Raw genomic sequence first — 20,670 nt, 5'->3', positions numbered from 1 at the left:
TAGAACACTCTTAGAGTTTAATAGAACAGTTTTATCAAATTTACACTTGCGAACATGTATACATTGCAATCTTACTCTTTTATGTCTATTATAAAGCTTAATAGAAAACTGCTATCATTTTTTTGGTTTAGAACAGTTTTATGCCATAATAGAACAGTTGTAAAGATTAATAGAACACTCTTAATAGCTAGCTTTATGATTATCAATACTCTTTTGTCATAGTAGAATAGCTAGCTTTATGGTTGTCAACACTCTTTTGTCATAGTAGAATAGAACACTCTTAGAACTTAATAGAACAGTTGTAAAGATTAATAAAACACTCTTAATAGCTTTATGGTTGTCAACACTCTTTTGTCATAGTAGAATAGAATACTCTTAGAGCTTAATAGAACAGTTTTATCAAGTTTACACTTGCGAACATGTATACATTGCAATCTTACTCTTTTATATCTATTATAAAGTTTAATAGAACACTACTATCAGTTTTTTAGTTTAGAACAGTTTTATGCCATAATGGAACAGTTGTAAAGGTTAATAGAACACTCTTAATAGCTTTATGGTTGTGAACAATCTTTTATCATAGTAGAATAGAACACTTTTATGCCATAATAGAATAGTTGTAAAGGTTAAAAGAACACTCTATTAGCTTTATGGTTGTCAACACTCTTTTGTCATAGTAGAATAAAACACTTTTATGCCATAATAGAACAGTTGTAACGGTTAATAGAACACTCTTAATAGCTAGCTTTATGGTGTCAACACTCCTTTCTCATAGTAGAATAAAACACTCTTAGAGCTTAATAGAACAGTTTTATCAAGTTTACACTTGCGAATATGTATACATTGCAATCTTATTCTTTTATATCTATTATAAAGCTTAATAGAATAGTGCTATCAGTTTTTTAGTTTAGAACAGTTTTATGCCATAATGGAACAGTTGTAAAAGTTAATAGAACACTCTTAATAGCTTTATGGTTGTGAACAATTTTTTGTCAAAGTAGAATAGAACACTTTTATGCCATAATAGAACAGTTGTAAAGGTTAAAAGAACACTCTATTAGCTTTATGGTTGTCAACACTCTTTTGTCATAGTAGAATAAAACACTTTTATACCATAATAGAACAGTTGTAAAGGTTAACAGAACATTCTTAATAGCTAGCTTTATGGTGTCAACACTCCTTTCTCATAGTGGAATAGAACACTCTTAGAGCTTAATAGAACAGTTTTATCAAGTTTACACTTGCGAATATGTATACATTACAATCTTACTCTTTTATGTCTATTATAAAACTTAATAGAACACTGCTATCAGTTTTTTAGTTTAGAACAGTTTTATGTCATAATGGAATAGTTGTAAAGTTAATAGAACACTCTTAATAGCTTTATGGTTGTGAATAATCTTTTGTCAAAATAGAATAGAACACTTTTATGCCATAATAGAACAGTTGTAAAGGTTAAAAGAACACTCTATTAGCTTTATGGTTGTCAACACTCTTTTGTCATAGTAGAATAAAACACTTTTATGCCATAATAGAACAGTTGTAAAGGTTAATAGAACACTCTTAATAGCTAGCTTTATGGTGTCAACACTCCTTTCTCATAGTAGAATAGAACACTCTTAGAGCTTAATAGAACAGTTTTATCAAGTTTACACTTGCGAATATGTATACATTGCAATCTTACTCTTTTATGTCTATTATAAAGCTTAATAGAACACTGCTATCAGTTTTTTAGTTTAGAACAGTTTTATGTCATAATGGAACAGTTGTAAAGGTTAATAGAACACTTTTAATAGCCTTATGGTTGTGAACAATCTTTTGTCATAATAGAATAGAACACTTTTATGCCATAATAGAATAGTTGTAAAGGTTAAAAGAACACTCTATTAGCTTTATGGTTGTCAACACTCTTTTGTCATAGTAGAATAAAACACTTTTATGCCATAATAGAACAGTTGTAAAGGTTAATAGTTAATAGAACACTCTTAATAGCTAGCTTTATTGTGTCAACACTCTTTTCTCATAGTAGAATAGAACACTCTTAGAGCTTAATAGAATAGTTTTATCAAGTTTACACTTGCGAACATGTATACATTGCAATCTTACTCTTTTGTGTCTATTATAAAGCTTAATAGAAAACTGCTATCATTTTTTTAGTTTAGAACAGTTTTATGCCATAATAGAACAGTTGTAAAGCTTAATAGAACACTCTTAATAGGTGTATGGTTGTGAACAATCTTTTGTCATAGTAGAATAGAACACTCTTTGAGCTTAATAGAACACTATTTTCTCGTTACTTTCAGAACGAAATTATGTGCTTACTTGTGGTTCATAAAATGCAGGTGAAAAAATGGTTTCCACCAGAGCCAAGTCGGGCAAGAAGGCCACTACAAGTGGTGAAGGCACATCTGCGCATTCTGCAGAGAAAAGAAAAGAGAGGCCATCAAAAGCTAAAAGGGCGGCCATGGATCTTATTGTGGGCAGATGTTACGCAGTTCATCTGCACACCACAATGTGTGTTTCAGAGTTGCCGAAGACCGCGGGTAGATTTCAAACAGCTGGCCCCGCATTACGTGATGTAATGTCCGATGAACAGATGGCACTTCTGAAGACTACTCCATTCTTTTCTTATCTCGACTTGCCTCCAATTAAACAAGATCTTGTGTTAGTCGATTACCTCCTCAGTTTTTGGGACGAAGAGAGAAGAGGTATTAGAATTGAAGAAACATTTCTTCCCTTTTGTCTAGAGAAAATATCCATTTTGGTGAGGCTGCCAGCAGAGGGGGAACCAATAGAATGGCAAAGCAAGAGTGTAAAGTCGAGCACTCTTGATAAATATTTCGATGGTGACTATCGGCATGCTGATAGGTCGAAATTAAGACATATTTTGTACAGTATTGCTTGTCAAAATGGAGAGGAGATGGCAGCTGATTTTGCGCGTATATTTATATTATACGTATTTGCGACAGTCCTTTTTCCGACCAGCCACTACAATGTGTCGAAGGCGATATATAGATATATAGATGATGTGCATAGAATAGATGAATATGCCTTGGGCCATGCTGTATGTAATTATCTTGTCAGTTCGATCTCCAGAGCATCCCCGCGTGTGAAGCATCGGAATAGCGGCCAAGAAAGACTTGCCGGCTATATTGACGGATATACAATAGCATTTTTATTAAGTAATATCCTTGATGTATTTTGTCAATAGAATATCTCTTGCATAATTTTTTTAATAATAATAATAATCGCAATTCTTGATAAACTTACAGAGTTGGGCTTATAAGCATATAAAGGGGTTAGGTACTTCCGACGAAGACAAGGCTGTCCTTCGGATGAGAAAATGGAAGGGTTCAAAAGCATATCGGTGTTACGAGAAGCTTCTAACAAAGCTGCCGAGTTATACTCCTGCAGAGGTAACCATTACTGTAAGGAATGTAGTTTTATATAATTTTCTTATAATACTTATTAAATAGATTTATCTTTTTGGCAGGTTGTACCCACATTTACCTACCGCCCTAATGATATGTCTATATTGAAGCCCATGTTACGTGGCAGCCGACCGGAGCAGATATTACTGAATTGAGTTAGTAGAAAATATTATTTGGTTAGATTTTATTTGTCAAATTGTGATATTGTCCTTTCGTACATCTCTCTCGAAGGTGGTACAGGCAGCGGCCCCCGTGGCAACAACTGCTGCCGGTGAAAGTAGCAATAATATGAGCTCCTTATTGAATCAATTGGAGTAAGCTCTTAATAAACTACAAGATCGGAATAAGATGTTGGAGGGGAAAAATGCAATGCTAAAAGAAAAAAAATGCAAAGCTTGAAGCGCAACTATCTAGCGCTAGTACAGCCGCTGCTGCAGAAGACGAAGCCGAAGCCGGTGTTGATCCACCTCAAGGTGGCCAAGGCGCAGTGGTTGAAGAAAGCAGCCAACAGAGAGTGATGTCCCTGTACCGGATCAGGAGCCTGGGGTCATTATTGAGCGTCGTCGCAAGAACCCCGGAAGAGATAAAATTTCCAAAGTTGAGCAGGACGCAATAAATTTTCTAATTTCCCGACCTATAACAAAGTTCGTCAATCTTTATATACATGTAGTGATTAGTTAGGATTAGATATTTTTGGTAAAATATTCTATCTTAACTGGACAGAACATTCATTTCTTTCGTATTATTAATTAAACGTTCTTTTTATAGGGGACCCATATGGCAAGATGATACAAAAGGGTCAGATTCACCTTCTGTTAGCGGTCAAGTCCTCATTGATTACTTATTTGGAGGCCCGACGTGTGACGAGGTTAGTGCTGCCACGGATTATGCATTGTAGTTAGCGCTTATAGCTTGTTATATACATATCTAATTATATATATATTATTCTAATTCTCATTATTTTGCTGATTGTTTTATTTAGGTGATTAATGTATATTTACATATAATTGATAAGCTCGATTGCATGGGTGTACATAAATTTAGTCAACCGGGTATTTTCTTGCGAACTGAAGTTGCGGTGAGTTTGATGCCTTCACTATTATATTAGTTGTTATCTATTTTGTTTTCTGTTTCTATGCTATTCTGTTCTCTGAAGATGCTTTCTTGTTTTCTGAAGATCACTATTAGCCTTCACTGAAGATGCTATCTTGTTCTCTGTTTCTGTGCAGATGCACGTACTCAATAAGATGCAGGGATATGGAAAGAATAATCTAGTAACAGCTGATTTTGTGAAGGATGTCGCATTTGGATCCGCATCTATACGTCACTTTCTGGATAAAATAAATACACAAACCTGTAACACTTGTAGATATGTACTTATTCCGTTACATAGTAATTGGCATTGGCATTTGCTATCGATTGATTTGAAGGAACGACGTTTTGAGAGTTGGAACTCTTTGTGGAGCCACAGCGGGGCACAGGACGCGGCACAGCTGCTGGTATTATTTTATTTTTCTCAGTAGACAGAGTGTTTTAGTTATTTATTCACGCGACAGTAACATCTACTATCTACTCATTTGAATTAATTAACCATTTTTTTTGTCTTGGAAAGGCGAAATGGTTTACGTCCTATTTTGAGCACATCCTCCAAATCCCTGTCGGCGCTTCTGACGTCATATTTCATAAGGAATGTCAACAACAGGGTTCCATCGAAGTTGATTGTGGCATGTACACATGGCTTTTGCTGAAAAATCGTAAGAAACGGCCTCGTCCCGATATATTGCATTGACGATAATGGAACCCTCCTCCGTGCTCATAGATCAGTGCGATCCACAGATCCACTTTCTGGTGACCCTATACCTATACTGAGCACACGGCAAACTAAGCTGAATTTATAGTAGGAGTCTTCAATTATACGGTACTGCTCGGGACTTGTTATATAATTAATTTGCAATTGTGCAATGTACGGCATTTGTAAATATATGTGAATTTACAATTGGCCACTTAGAGTGTCTTCAACAGATTTTCATAATGATTGGAAAGCAATTGAATTGGTGACGAGAAGCCTGTATGCGGCTTATCAACTTGGATGTATTGTGTAAGTGATGTAATAAGAGTTTATTCAATTAATCCCTATGATTAATGTTCGATTTAACCTTGTAGTCATTTTCTCACGATTTATCATAACTGAATTTATCCAGATTATATTGCAAAAATAATATTATAAGTTATCGATCGAAATAGATAGTTCAGAAAGCAAATGCACCATGTTGAGAGAGATGCCCTACTGTGGTGTTTTGCGCCGAGTAAAAGCGCAGAAGTATTAAGCGTCGCGAACTATACAAACACAACGAAAGGTGAATTCACCTTTCTGTAGCGCTCAGGTCTCACTTAACCTATTGAGGCACCGACGCGCAACGCGTGAAGGTATGCTGCATAAAGAACACTAATGTAGCTAACTGCATAAAGGATTTAGCACTACAGATGTTCGGGAATATAACCCTTCAATTGTAAGGCTATAACCGCACAAGCAAAAGCTACCATGTAGAAGGTGGACAATATGGGACGTATATGGCTGTGCTCTTAGCCTAGACAAAATCCGGCAGGGTTAAACGTCATTTAATCATAACGCAAAAAATAAATGTACAACAGAAATAAATTTAAGAGGAAAGTATAGGTGCCTAACACTACAATTTAAAGAATATATAAAACGTTCCATAAGATGATACCGCACAACCCAAGGCTATACATAAAAAAAAGACATATCAATAGTGCAGATATGAGGTGTCGCTTTAGCCTACAAATGTCCGAGTTGTAATAACGTTACCATTTTAAACATAACCGCACACCAAGCACCGTATATAGAAGTGGATAGATAGAAGACAGTAATGCGTGTACATCTTAACCCTAACAAGAATTCGAAGCCATGAAAACTGTTCTATTTAAACTATAATCATCACAAGTAAAGGGTAAACGCATAATAGAGTGGACATATAGAAGGAAGTATGGTGGCCTTTACCCCTCAGATGTCCGGGGTTGCTATAAAGTGTTCCAAATTTAAGCTATACGCACAGAACCCAAGACACCATAATAGAAGTGGATAGATAGATGCAGATATGGGCTGTACTATTTAGCTACAAATGTTCCGGGAGGGTATAACTTATCTATTTTAAGCTATAACTACAAAAAAAGCCACCATATAGAATGATATATAATAAATGCAGATATTGGGTTGGTCTTAGCCCTACAATGTTTCGGGAGTAGCTATAACTTTCATTTAAGCTATAACTGTAAAATAGAAATCTACCATATAGAAGGGACATAGATATGAAAATATAGGCTATAATCCTTTAAACCCTACAGATTCCGAGATGTATACACTGAAGATGAAGCCATATAACGTAAATAACAGCAATCATCATGCAAATGGACATATAGATGTGGCAGTAAGTTGGTGCTCTTTACTCTACAGATATTCCGGAGTAGGATAATGACTATTTAAGTTATAACGCAAAAATAAAGCCTACCAAATGAATGACCAAATATGTTTCTATATTTTGTACTAGATGCAGATGACCCAATAGCTAAACAGGTCGCACACATGCAGAGATCGACATGTCATCAGTCTATGGTGTTCCCTATCACGCTTATATCTACTATACCTGACTTATAATGTTCCTGAAAAGCTATAAGAAGTAAAGCCTAGCATTGAAAAGTACATATAAATGAAGTATACGGGTGTGCACATTAACACTAAACGTACATGTGAACCTACACAACGTTCCATCAAGCATACATACAAAAACAAATCCTAGCACTAATGAAAGTGAGACGTATATGCTGGCCCATACAACTACACAAGCAGTACATGTCACATCTACAAATCCATTCTATTCAAACGGCAAAAGTAAAGCCTACTTCAAGTGGACACACACCAGCACAACCCCCTTTAAGTGATGCCGTGTAGCCTTATCTCTGGTAGTTACAGAATCGCCCTCACCACTTATAAGATGTATTTGCACACCTATACCGTCATCCTTGAACCAAGAAAACAGTTTGATAAATGATATATGCTAAACAAGACATACAACGAAATCACTTTAACATAAACAAATAAAAAGTGCACAAGATAAAAAAGTAACAATTCGTATTGAACATTGAAGTACACTCAATTATCATAGTAGATAACATTAGAACAAAATTTGCTTTACGCCATAAATGTAACACGATACTATCAGAAAACTAGAAATAAAGCAACAAACAACACGCACTGAAGACATAATAATTAAAGTCTACCACCAACAATAATAACAAACATGTTAATATTACAACAAGAGTAGAGACAATATAATAATATATATAATAAAGATTACTAACAAGCCCCAAGCCCCCTTTTTGCATATACAGGTCATGTACCCTGCCACACACAGTTAAGCAGGATACAAAAATCCACTACTATCAACATTACAAAAACCCCATTTCTAGTCTTTTCTCTCTGGCAACCCGCTCTTCACCGAACTATAAGTTTCTATAACCATTAACAGCACTAGAGATAACTCCAAGCTCGGAAATTATTGGTCGTACCAAAACCAAAAAACATACATGCGTACTCCGACGCATCGCGAAAGATAATAATAACATACACACAAATAATGTCCAATAATGAATCAACAATATAGAGCCAGCTTACACTATATCATGGACACCCATATAAATCTCCGAACGAGTTGTGTCGAAAATCTAAATCGAGCAATCCACATGGCAGAAGCGTGTGTTTGGTTTCTTGTCGCAACTGCAAAGTGTTAAAGCTGAATCCATCTAATATAATATAAACAATAAAATATCGTACAAACTGACGCAATACGAAAAGTATACAGTACAATAAGCATTAAAATATGTACACAGACCAAATATTAAAACTAAATGCAGAGTATACTGGACACAACGCAATAGTCGGAGCTGATGCGAATCACACTATTGTAGCGAATGATCGACAAAATCATCATCACTATCACAACTAATATATGTCATAATCAGTCGGGGTTCATGATGCACAGTTCTCTTCCTTCGAAATATTACACTGTTCTTTGGAGGTGGATCAACAAAATCATCGTCGCTGTCACCGGTATCAGAGATTGTACTTTTTGAAACCACATTCACTCGTAATTGATTTACACTTGTACGCAAAGCACATTTTCGACCCGTACTTAATAACTTGGAGTTCGATTTTCTGTACATGGTTTCAAACTTGACCTACAATATTTAGGATCAATTACACAATGTTACACATGTAGGTTATGGCTGAAAGAAAAATTTTCAATATTATTCCTAATTGTTCCATAATGTAGGTAACGAAATCACTCGCCTCCACTTGAGTTGTTACTTTCTCTACGGGAAGATAAGCTTACCGGAAGGGGAAGCAGCAGCAATCCGTAACGCCCTGGCGACACGCCCTGACAGCGAAAGGGAAGGATGAGGAGCCTTAAGAGGCTTGCGAGCTGGTGGCTACTCGAGAGGCTTGCGAGCTGCAAGCTGCGAGCTGCTGGCCACTCAAAAAGGAGGAGACTTGAAGGGAGAACTCGACTAAATTGAGCCCTAACTTTTGATTGGGAAGTCGGGTAGCTCACCTAACAGAGAAACGAGCATTTTATTAAATGAATCCGGTTCACAGAAAAAATTAAACCGAACCCGAGCCACCCAATGAACAATAAATAAATTTTATTAATTGTTCCCACCACTATTTTTATTTTAAAAAATTAAGAATAAAAAATTTATATTTTAAAATTTTATAAATTATATTATTATAATTAAAATATAATATAAATTTATAATTTACAATTTAAATTTAAATTTTAAATTTTATAATTTATACTTGTATAATATTTAATTTATAAATTTAATTTAAAATTTAAATTTATCAATTTTTAAAAAAACCTATAATTTTATAATTTTATAATTTATAATTTTATAAAATTTATAATTTTAATTTTTAAATTTTTATTTATATAAATTCATTTAACTTAAAATTTTAATTCTATAATTTACAATTTATAATTCTATAATTTATAATTATATTTTATAATTTATTAATTATAAGTTTATATAATTTAAAATTTAAAAATTTTAAATTTGTATTTTAAATTAGGAAAGCAAAAGTAACTTTAATAATTTTATATTTTTCAAATTAATTTGCATCTTAAAAGGTTAAAATTTTGAAATCTAAATTATAAAATTTTAATTTAAATTTGAATTTTTACAATTTCAAATTTTAAATTTCAACGTTGAGTATTTAAAATTTTTTAAAAATATAATATATACAAAGCTTTATAATTTAAATTAAAATATATTTAGAGGGTAATAGTTATATTTTTTATTTATAAAAACTACTATCCTTTTTTTACCTCTTATTTAACCAAATGCTATTTTGTTTAATTCTCAAGAATTAAACCAATTTTTCATCGAAACACCAAATTGATTTAATCACCGCCTATATACCCTCAATTTATACTATACCTAGATAGCCACCTTTTGCTTATCCCCGCAACCAAACGATACTTAATGCGAATTGACTTTTTTTGCCTCTTACAGAGTATAAATTTGCCTACTATACTACATGAAGCATATAGAGCATTTGTTCATATATTTTTTAAGCCCTACATTTTTATTAGCTGCTTAATTTTTTTACTACTTGTTTATAGCTGAATATGCTGAAAAAATTATCAAATTCAATTTTCACAAACTATTTAGTATCAGGTCTCACTATAAAAGTGGTGTCAATAGTGGATACTAGATAATGGGTGTGACCTACGCACTATAGATGCACCTCGGTAAAGTTATGAGTAGAGCCTTTTCTTATACCACTTACTTAGCACTGTCAGATATATGTGTATTCCAACCAAGGCTTAAAGTGTACCAAGCAGCCATATAAGTGATCCGTTTCTGGCCATAATGTGAAAAATCAGGTCTCCACTATAAAAGTGGTCATTTTACTACTAGATATATAGGTGTGCCCTACACCACTATAGCTGCACCTAAGTAAAGCTATAGCTAGAGCTTCATTTTTATAAGATGGACATATCGGTGTCTGGTATATGGGTTTGCCCTGCAAGGCGACAGATGTACTGGGTCCATCTAAAGCTGTCCCATTCTGAGTTATAACTGCAAATACAAAGCCTACCCTATATAGGTGGACATATAGAGGAGGGAGGTATATGGGTGTGCCCTTATACACGGCAGATGTATCGGACCCCTTTAAAGCTGTCCCATTCAAAGCGAAAATTGCAAAAGCAAGGCCTATCCTATAAAAGTTGACATTTCAAGCTGGCAGGTATATGGGTGTGCCATTTAACACTAAAGGTGTACGCGTGACCTCTATAACTGTCTCATTTTAGGCTATTTCAACCAAAACTTAAAGTGTACCGAATAGCCATATTAATGTTCCGTTTCTAACTATGATGTGAAAAATCATGTCTTCACTATAAAAATGGTCATATCACTTTTCCCTAGATATATGGGTGTGCTCTACACCACTACAGATCCACCTCAGTAAAGCAATAGTTAGAGCTTTTTTTATAAGACTTACTTAGCACCGTCAGATATATGGGTGTTCCAACCGATGCTTAAAGTGTACCGAATAGCCGTATTAGTGTTCCGTGTTTGGAAGTAATATGAAAAAATCAGGTCTCCAATATAAAAGTGCATATATCACTACTAGATATATGGGTGTGCCCTACAACACTATAGATGTACCTCAGTTAAGCTATAGCTGGTATACATGAAAACTACTATGGGATAACGAAATAATTGAGATCTATGGAAATATAGATGTGTCAGATATATGGGTGTTCCACCCAAGACTTAAAGTGTACCAAATAGCGCTATAAGTGTTCCATATATGGCTATAATGTGAAATATCAGGTCTCCACTATAAAAATGGTCATATGACTACTAGATATATGGGTGTGACCTACACCACTATAGATGCATGTCGGTAAAGTTATGGGTAGAGCCTTTTCTTATACCACTTACTTAGCACTGTCAGATATATGGGTGTTCCACCCAAGACTTAAAGTATACCAAATAGCGCTATAAGTGTTCCGTGTATGGCTATAATGTGAAATATCAGGTCTCCACTATAAAAGTGGTCATATGACTACTAGATATATGGGTGTGACCTACACCACTATAGATGTAACATACCACATCCATCGTAAATCGTGCCGAGTTCCGTCGAAATGAGCGGAACGCGGAGTGTAACGAGTAAGAATAAGCCCTATGTGCATTGGAGCCTATTTATAGTGCAAAGGGACCCGAGAGAGTGAAATTCCAAAATCTTGCTAAGTCCCAGATTTTGTGCTCTCAGGAACCGGTCCCTGAAGGAGAGACCGGTCCCCGTACGCGTAGCCTGCCAGGAAACCTGAGGTATCCGGTCCCTGGTAGTGAGACTGGTCCTCGGGAGACCGGTCCCTGAAGGAGAGACCGGTCCCCCGTCACGCAGCAGCCGAAAAAGCCAGAAAATCGGCTAAGTCCTGAAAACCCAACGTTCGGGAACCGGTCCCTGATCGGGGAGACCGGTCCCCGACAGCGAAAAATGCCCAGTCTGGGCAGTGCACTGTGAAACAAGTGGAGGGGCTTAAGTGCAATTGTCACAACATTTTATATAGCTATCCCCTTCACTCCCACAGCCATTTCTCTCCCCCTCTCTCATTTTCTCTCTTTTTCTCTCTAGAACTCATGCACTAGAGCTTGGAGAAGAAGAAAAAGAAGCAAGGAGAAGAAGGATTTGGAGGCTTTGGTGGTTCTAGGAGCTCTCCAACAAGAAGAATCTTGGTGGAGCATGGGCTAGAGGTAAGTTCTTGTAAGATTTCCTCTAGGGTTTGGGTTTTAACCTAAGGATTTGGAGCTTTGTCCTCCTTAGAGGTTTTAGAAGCTCTTTTGAGCCATAAACAACAAGGTACCCATGAGAGCTCAAGGTACTCTCATGTTGAACCCTTGGAAGTTGGGTTAGAAGCCCTAGGGTTGGTACCAAGAGCTTGGAAACCTTATTAGGAAGCTTCTTGGGTGATTCTAAGCTATCTTTTGCTTAGCTACAAGATCAATCCAAGGGGAAACCCTAAACGGCATTGATAGGGCTTGGAAATTGGGGCTTTTGCCCTAGAATTTTTCGGGGGCAAATTGACCCCGTAGAAATCTAATTGGGGGTGTCCTAAACACGTTGGACAACTCCGTTTGACACTATGAAAATGTTAGAGTATGGTTTATATACAATGGACCTAATTTGGCTCTCTTTGGGGTTGTAGGTCGAAGAGTGGTGATCGGTTGAGCGTGGGAATCATCGGAATAGTTTTCCTATACCTCACAAGGTGGGGGGTGCACGCCGGAATCATTGGATTCCCTTCTATATCTATTTCTCTATTCTTGAGCATATGGTTGTTAGTCCTTCATGCATATTAGGGTTAATTCACATGTGAACTTTGGTTGTTTTCATTATGTTTATTTCAAGGGTATTTGAAAATAGAGGGAAATGGAAACATGATGGACATGTGTTATTGGACCCTAGGAATTGCATGATAGTGGGACTTGGACTTGGCACAAGTAAACAAATGGTGACAATGACAATAGGGAGATAGATTGGCTTGGACAAATGGATGTTAAACATAGATTTAACTATAGTGGCATTGTAAGGAGATCGACTAGAAAGTGGTATGAGAACATAGGTAGAGAGCCTATCACAAAAGTGGCAATGTGACATGCGGCTAAATATCCTCAACTTGGGGATTTGATCGATACTCATGACAAGTCTTGGCTTGAGGGAGGTCGCTCCTCCTCAAGCGGTGTGTTTCCGAAAATGGTCACCACAGGGAGCGCGGTCCCTAAAGACGGTCCCTCGAGTCGGTAGTGCTTGGAGCCTCCCCGGTAAAAAGGGATTTGGGTTGTGAGTTATTGGGGTTAACAAGGTTAACCGGTAAGATTGGGTAAGAGCCAGAGCCTATTCATACTTTGAGCATGCATGCATTCTATTATTGCATTGAGTATATGTATCCACTGACATTCTTCTGCAGGCATAGTATTAGATGCATTAGTATTGGTTACTTTTCTTTCCTTGAAATACTTATGCCTGGATAGACCTAGTGGGTAAGTCGGTGAGGTCGGATGCCGAACCCACTGGGAACTTTGTTGTAGTTCTCACACCACTAACCCTACAGGTCCTAGCACGAGCGGGGCGGCGGAGGACCGAGGCAAGGGTTTAGCGCCGTAGGTAGCGGCCACCGGGATTATTTTGCATTTTGTAGTCATTCCTATATTTACATGTATCAACTTCTTTTGTTGATTTAGTGAGATGTAAAGTTGTCAACAATCATGTATTTGGTGGATGACTAAATGTAAAAAGATATGATGGATGAATGGAATGTAATAGTTTTATTTACTTGTATTTGGTTTAAATCTAATTAAATATCATGTATGTTGTATATTTAGCTTAGAGCTTTCGCTTCCGTTGTTGCTTGCCCTCGTGCAAGCCTTGTATTATATATGCAAATCTCTTGTTGATTGCTTATTTATACATGTTGTTAGAGCCTTGGGTGGACAAGGGAGGCTCTGTCCGTTCGGCGTCTGTTGACGTGACCCGAACCCGACCAAATTGGCGGGGATTGGGACGTGACAATAGATGCACGTCGGTAAAGTTATGGGTAGAGCCTTTTCTTACACCACTTACTTAGCACTATCAGATATATGGGTGTTCCACCCAAGACTTAAAGTGTACTGAATAGCCTTATAAGTATTCCGTTCCTGGCTATAATGTAAAAAATCAAGTCTCCACTATAAAAGTGGTCATATCACTACTAGATATAGGGGTGTGCCATATACCATTCTAGATGCACCTCGGTAAAGTTATAGGTAGACCCTTTTTTTATAACACTTACTTAGCACCGTCAGATATATGGGTGTTCCAACCAAGACTTAAAGTGTACCGAATAGCCTTATAAGTATTTTGTTTCTGGCTATAATGTGAAAAATCAAGTCTCCACTATAAAAGTGGTCATATCACTACTAGATATAGGGGTGTACCATATACTATTCTAGATGCACCTCGGTAAAGTTATAGGTAGACCCTTTTTTTATAACACTTACTTAGCACCGTCAGATATATGGGTGTTCCAACCAAGACTTAAAGTGTACCGAATAGCCTTATAAGTATTTTGTTTCTGGCTATAATGTGAAAAATCAAGTCTCCACTATAAAAGTGGTCATATCACTACTAGATATAGGGGTGTACCATATACTATTCTAGATGCACCTCGGTAAAGTTATAGGTAGACCCTTTTTTTATAACACTTACTTAGCACCGTCAGATATATGGGTGTTCCAACCAAGACTTAAAGTGTACCGAATAGCCTTATAAGTATTTTGTTTCTGGCTATAATGTGAAAAATCAAGTCTCTACTATAAAAGTGGTCATATCACTATTAGATTTAGGGGTGTGCCATACACCACTCTAGATGCACCTCGGTAAAGCTATAGCTAGAGCTTTTATTTTGAGAGTTACTTAGCACTGTCATATATATGGGTATTCCAACCAAGACGAAAGCTGTACCCAACCGCAGTATAAGTGATCCGTTCTGGCTATGATGTGCAAAATCAGGTTGACAGATAAAGGTGGTCCTATCACTACTACATATATGGATGTGCCCTTCACCACTATAGTTGCGCCTCGGTACAGCTATAGTTAGAGCTTTTTTTTTCAGAGTTACTTTGTCATATATATGGGTGTTCCAACCAAGGCAATAACTGTACCCAACTGCAGTATAAGTGTTCCGTTTCTTGCTATGATGTGCAAAATCAGGTTGGCAGATAAAAGTAGCCCTGCCACTACTACATATATGAATGTGCCCTAAACCATTATAGATGCACCGTGATACAGCTATAGTTAGGGCTTTTTTATTGAAAGTTACTTAGCACTGTCATATATATGGGTGTTCCAACCAAGACGATAGTTGTACCCTATCGCAGTATAAGTGTTCCGTTTCTGTCTATGACGATAGATGTACCCTACCACTACATATATGGATGTGTCCTACACCGCTATAGATGCACCTCGGTACAGCTATAGCTCTTTGCTTTTTTTATGAGAGTTATTTAGCACTGTCATATATATGGATGTTCCTGCAGTAGTGATTATAGGATCCGTTGCGCTCACTGTTTATTCCAAATTAAGCTATAACTATAAAAGTAAACCCTACCCTTTAAGTGTACGGAACAGTTCTATAAGTTTTCCATTTAACTGAAATGCTTATAATTGAATATAATTAACTTCGCATACAATAGAACATCAGATTAGGGAATCTTACTGAAATTACACATAAATACGGGAACATTTGTTGCACACTTATATTGAAAATAACATTTTAGATGCATGAGAAAATTATAAACTCAATATATTGAAATACCATATAAAGTTTATATACATTATAAAGATTCCAACCCGGCATTAAAAAGTGTACACTCGTAGTATTGTAAATACCATTATTATACATCATTCGGAATCTGATAGGTAAAAGTCCGATGCATAGTTGTGATACGATACGTTACGATGATACATGCTGCTATTAATATCTATGTTATTATCTTTGAAGAACCTGATAGCATGTGAGACCATAGCGTGCCAAGCTCGACGCACCAGCATTTTTTTAACTATTTTTCGCATTGCAACAATCTCTCTCGCAAGTAATCTTAAGGTTCCTGGTGGAAATATGAAAGGAACTGGAGGAATAGGGGCTGACACAGCAAAGAGGTCCTCAACAACTTGCATAATTTCTCCAAACCGATTAGCCCATTCAGCATACAAAGCATTCCAATAAGCATCTCTGCTAAGTTGCGATCTTCGCTCAGCAAGATTGAACTCATGTGATAGTCTTAAGTAATTAGAATAGGTTCGGGGATTCGGCGTGGACACTTCTGGATACTCATCGAGCATCATTAAGGCCATTTCGTTGTTTTCCTTACATATTACATTTAAAGAAGTTAGTAATGTGTTTACATCATTTATAGGAAGAAATATAGCACGACACGTGTATACACTACCTCTTACCATTATATACTCAAATATATCATTTGATTCTGAGACCCTATATTCCCACTCCTCGAGCATCTGCTCATGTACCTGTTGGGAATAAAGAGCGCGAACTGGTATTGGGTACGAGAACCTGCCGTCTTGCTCAAGTGCCCATGGCCGCCCCGCTACATCGTGCATGCACTTGGTAGTGTAGGTATATAAGTTTTTTACTTCATCCATTATCAAGAAATATAGATTGGTTACAAATGCAAATTAATTAACGGCCATCTAACATGTAGTGGGTATTTATATGTGGAGCTATGGGTGTGCCAAACAAGGAGTAAAGTATACCGAACCGGCGTATAGGTGTTCCGTTGTTGTCTATCACTGGTAGGTACATAGATTGGCTGTCATGTATATGGGTGTGCCATATAAAGCTTCGCATGTACCGAATCGCCGTATAAGTGTTCCGATTCTGGCTATAATGTGAAAAATCAGGTCTCCCCTATAAAAGTGCACATATCACTACTAGATATATGGGTGTGCCCATTAATACTATAGATGCACCTCGGTAAAGCCATAGCTAGAGCCTTTATTTATAAGACTTGATTAGCACTGTTATTATATCGGTGTTCCAACCAAGGCTTAAAGTGTACCGAATAGCCATATTAGTGTTCCGTTTCTGGCTATGATGTGAAAAATCATGTCTTCACTATAAAAGTGGTCATATCACTTTTCCCTAGATATATGGGTGTGCTCTACACCACTACAGATGCATCTCAGTAAAGCAATAGCTAGAGCTTCTTTTATAAGACCTACTTAGCACCGTCAAATATGTGGGTGTTCCAATCAAGGTTTAAAGTGTACTGAATAGCCGTATAAGTATTCCATATTTTGCTATAATGTGAAAAACCGGGTCTCCCCTATAAAAGTGCATATATCACTACTAGATATATAGGTGTGCCCATTAGCACTATAGATGCACCTCGGTAAAGTCATAGCTAGAGCATTTTTTTTATAAGACTTCATTAGTACTGTCAAATATATCGGTGTTCCAACCAAGGCTTAAAGTGTACCGAATAGCCATATTAGTGTTCCGTTTCTGGCTATGATGTAAAAAATCATGTCTTCACTATAAAAGTGGTCATATTACTTTTTCCTAGATATATGGGTGTGCTCTATACCATTACAGATGCACCTCAGTAAAGCAATAGCTAGAGCTCCTTTTATAAGACCTACTTAGTACCGTCAGATATATGGGTGTTCCAATCAAGGTTTACAGTGTACTGAATAGCCGTATAAGTGTTCCATATTTTGCTATAATGTAAAAAATCGGGTCTCCCCTATAAAAGTGTATATATCACTACTAGATATATGGGTGTGCCCATTAGCACTATAGATGCACCTCGGTAAAGCCATAGTTAGAGCCTTTATTTATAAGACTTGATTAGCACTGTCAATTATATCGGTGTTCCAATCAAGGCTTAAAGTGTACCGAATAGCCATATTAGTGTTCCGTCTCTGGTTATGATGTGAACAATTATGTCTTCACTATAAAAGTGGTCATATCACTTTTTCCTAGATATATGGGTGTGCTCTACACCACTACAGATGTACCTCAGTAAAGCAATAGCTAGAGCTTTTTTTATAAGACTTACTTAGCACCGTCAGATATATGGGTGTTCCAATCAAGATTTAAAGTGTACTGAATAGCCATATAAGTGTTCCATTTATCACTATAATGTGAAAAATCGGGTCTACCCTATAAAAGTGCATATATCACTATTAGATATATGGGTGTGCCCATTAGCACTATAGATGCACCTCGGTAAAGCCATAGCTAGAGCCTTTATTTATAAGACTTGATTAGCACTGTCAATTATATCGGTGTTCCAACCAAGGCTTAAAGTGTACCGAATAGCCATATTAGTGTTTCGTTTCTGGCTATGATGTGAAAAATTATGTCTTCACTATAAAAGTGGTCATATCACTTTTCCCTAGATATATGGGTGTGCTCTACACCACTACAGATGTACCTCAGTAAAGCAATAGTTAGAGTTTTTATTTTAAGACTTACTTAGCACCGTCAGATATATGGGTGTTCCAACAAAAGTTTAAAGTGTACTGAATAGCCGTATAAGTGTTCCCTTTATGGCTATAATGTAAAATATCGGGTCTCCCCTATAAAAGTGCATATATCACTACTAGATATATGGTTGAGCCCATTAGCACTATAGATGCACCTCGGTAAAGCCATAGCTAGAGCCTTTTTTTTATAAGACTTCATTAGCACTGTCAAATATATCGGTGTTCCAACCAAGGCTTAAAGTGTACCGAATAGCCATATTAGGGTTCCGTTTCTGGCTATGATGTGAAAAATTATGTCTTCACTATAAAAGTGGTGATATCACTACTAGATATATGGGTGTGCTCTATACCACTACAGATGCACCTCAGTAAAGCAATAGCTAGAGATTTTTTTTATAACACTTACTTAGCACCGTCAGATATATGGGTGTTCCAACCAATGTTTAAAGTGTACCAAATAGCCGTATTAGTATTCCGTTTTTGGAAGTAATGTGAAAAATCAGGTCTCCACTATAAAAGTGCACATATCACTACTAGATATATGGGTGTGCCCTACAGCACTATAGATGTACCTCAGTTAAGCTATAACTGGAGCATTTTTTTTATAAGATGGACTTATCGGCGTCTGGTATATGGGTGTGCCCTTCAACACGAAAGATGTACCGAGTCGTTATAAAGCTGTCCTATTCTAAGCCATAATTGTAAAAGCAAAATCTACCCTATAAAAGTGGGCATTTAGAGGAGGGAGATATATGGGTGTGCTCTTCAACATGACAGCTGTACCGAACCCCTCTAAAACTGTCCCGTTCTAAGCCATAATTGCAAAAGTAAAGCCTACCCTATAGAAGTGGACATTTAGAGGATGGGGGTGTATGGGTATGCACTTCAACAAGACAGATGTATTGGGCCCCTTTACAATTGTCCCATTCTAAGCCATAATTGAAAAAGTAAGCCATAGTTGCATAAGTGTACCGAAGTGTCGTATAAGTGTTCTATTGCTGGCTATAAAGCTTCACATGTACCGAACTGCCCTTTAACTGTTCCGTTGTTGGCTATCACTAGTAGGTACATGGATTTGCCCTTTCACCACTGTATATGTATTTTGGCACACTTATATCTGTCATTCATTTTTATAACGTAGAAGTAGATTTTCAGTAATGTAGATATTTCAACAAGACGTACAATGGTAGGGCTGGCAAATGAGCGAGCCGGCTCGCGTTCGACTCGCGTTCGACTCGATATTTGGCTCGCTCGAGCTTGACTCGAAATTAAATGAGCCAAGCTTGAACAAAAAAAAAGGCTCGAAATTCATTTCAAGCCGAGCTTGAGTATTACTCGGCTCGTTTCGAATTAGCTCGAAAAGCTCGAAAGCTCGAATATATATATATATATATAATATATATATATATAGAGAGAAGAGAAGAGAGAGAGAGAGAGAGAGAGAGAGAGAGAGAGAGAAGAGAGCTACTATGCTATTGAAGTATAGAGATCTGGTGCTTTCGATTTTTGATCGCTTAGATCAATCTTTAATCGTTTCTATCTTTTGATTAATATTATTATTACCTTGCAGAGCATCAACTCCCAAAGTATTATTTAATCCTAAGGGAGATCACAATCACCCAACCAATAATTTTTAATCAAGGGTCAAAATTCAAAAACATCAAATCCTCTATATTTTCGATAGTATAGTAGTTCCTAACACTATAATATATATATATATATATATATATATATATATATATATATATATATATATATATATATATATATATATATAAAATATATTTTAATTATATATAGGCTGAGTGAATAATCTGAGTTTAGTTAAAATTGGGCCAATATTGTTGGTCCATAAAAACAAACCCAATATAGACAAATAAAAGAGCAAAATTTTACTAAATTTATATATGTTTTCTTTCTTTCTTTATTTCTTTAACAGAGCTCTAAATTTTCAATATGTTTCTCTCTTTCTCTTTTTCTGTCTCTCACCCTATGTGGCCAAGCCGGAAGCCCTCTAAGCTACCAAGTAACATCATATGCCCGCCGTTGCCTACCTTACTATTAATTGTATGTTTGAAAAAATATACAGAATATTTTTAA

At 36.4% G+C, this 20,670-nt stretch overlaps 1 protein-coding gene across 1 annotated transcript; it reads left to right on the top strand.

Annotated features, from left to right (window-relative positions):
* Positions 2,006-8,907, top strand: LOC109711664. The gene is made up of 8 exons (XM_020234813.1): positions 2,006-3,182; positions 3,273-3,416; positions 3,494-4,028; positions 4,200-4,299; positions 4,414-4,509; positions 4,661-4,930; positions 5,044-5,185; positions 8,780-8,907. Exons 3-8 carry the CDS (start codon positions 3,949-3,951, stop codon positions 8,905-8,907), a joined length of 816 nt encoding a protein of 271 aa, XP_020090402.1. The 5' UTR covers positions 2,006-3,182; positions 3,273-3,416; positions 3,494-3,948.

The sequence above is a fragment of the Ananas comosus genome, linkage group 6 (genome assembly GCF_001540865.1).
Source record: "Ananas comosus cultivar F153 linkage group 6, ASM154086v1, whole genome shotgun sequence".
NCBI lineage: Eukaryota > Viridiplantae > Streptophyta > Magnoliopsida > Poales > Bromeliaceae > Ananas > Ananas comosus.
Note: the sequence above shows the minus strand (reverse complement) of the source record. Positions and strands in the feature narration are given on the sequence as shown.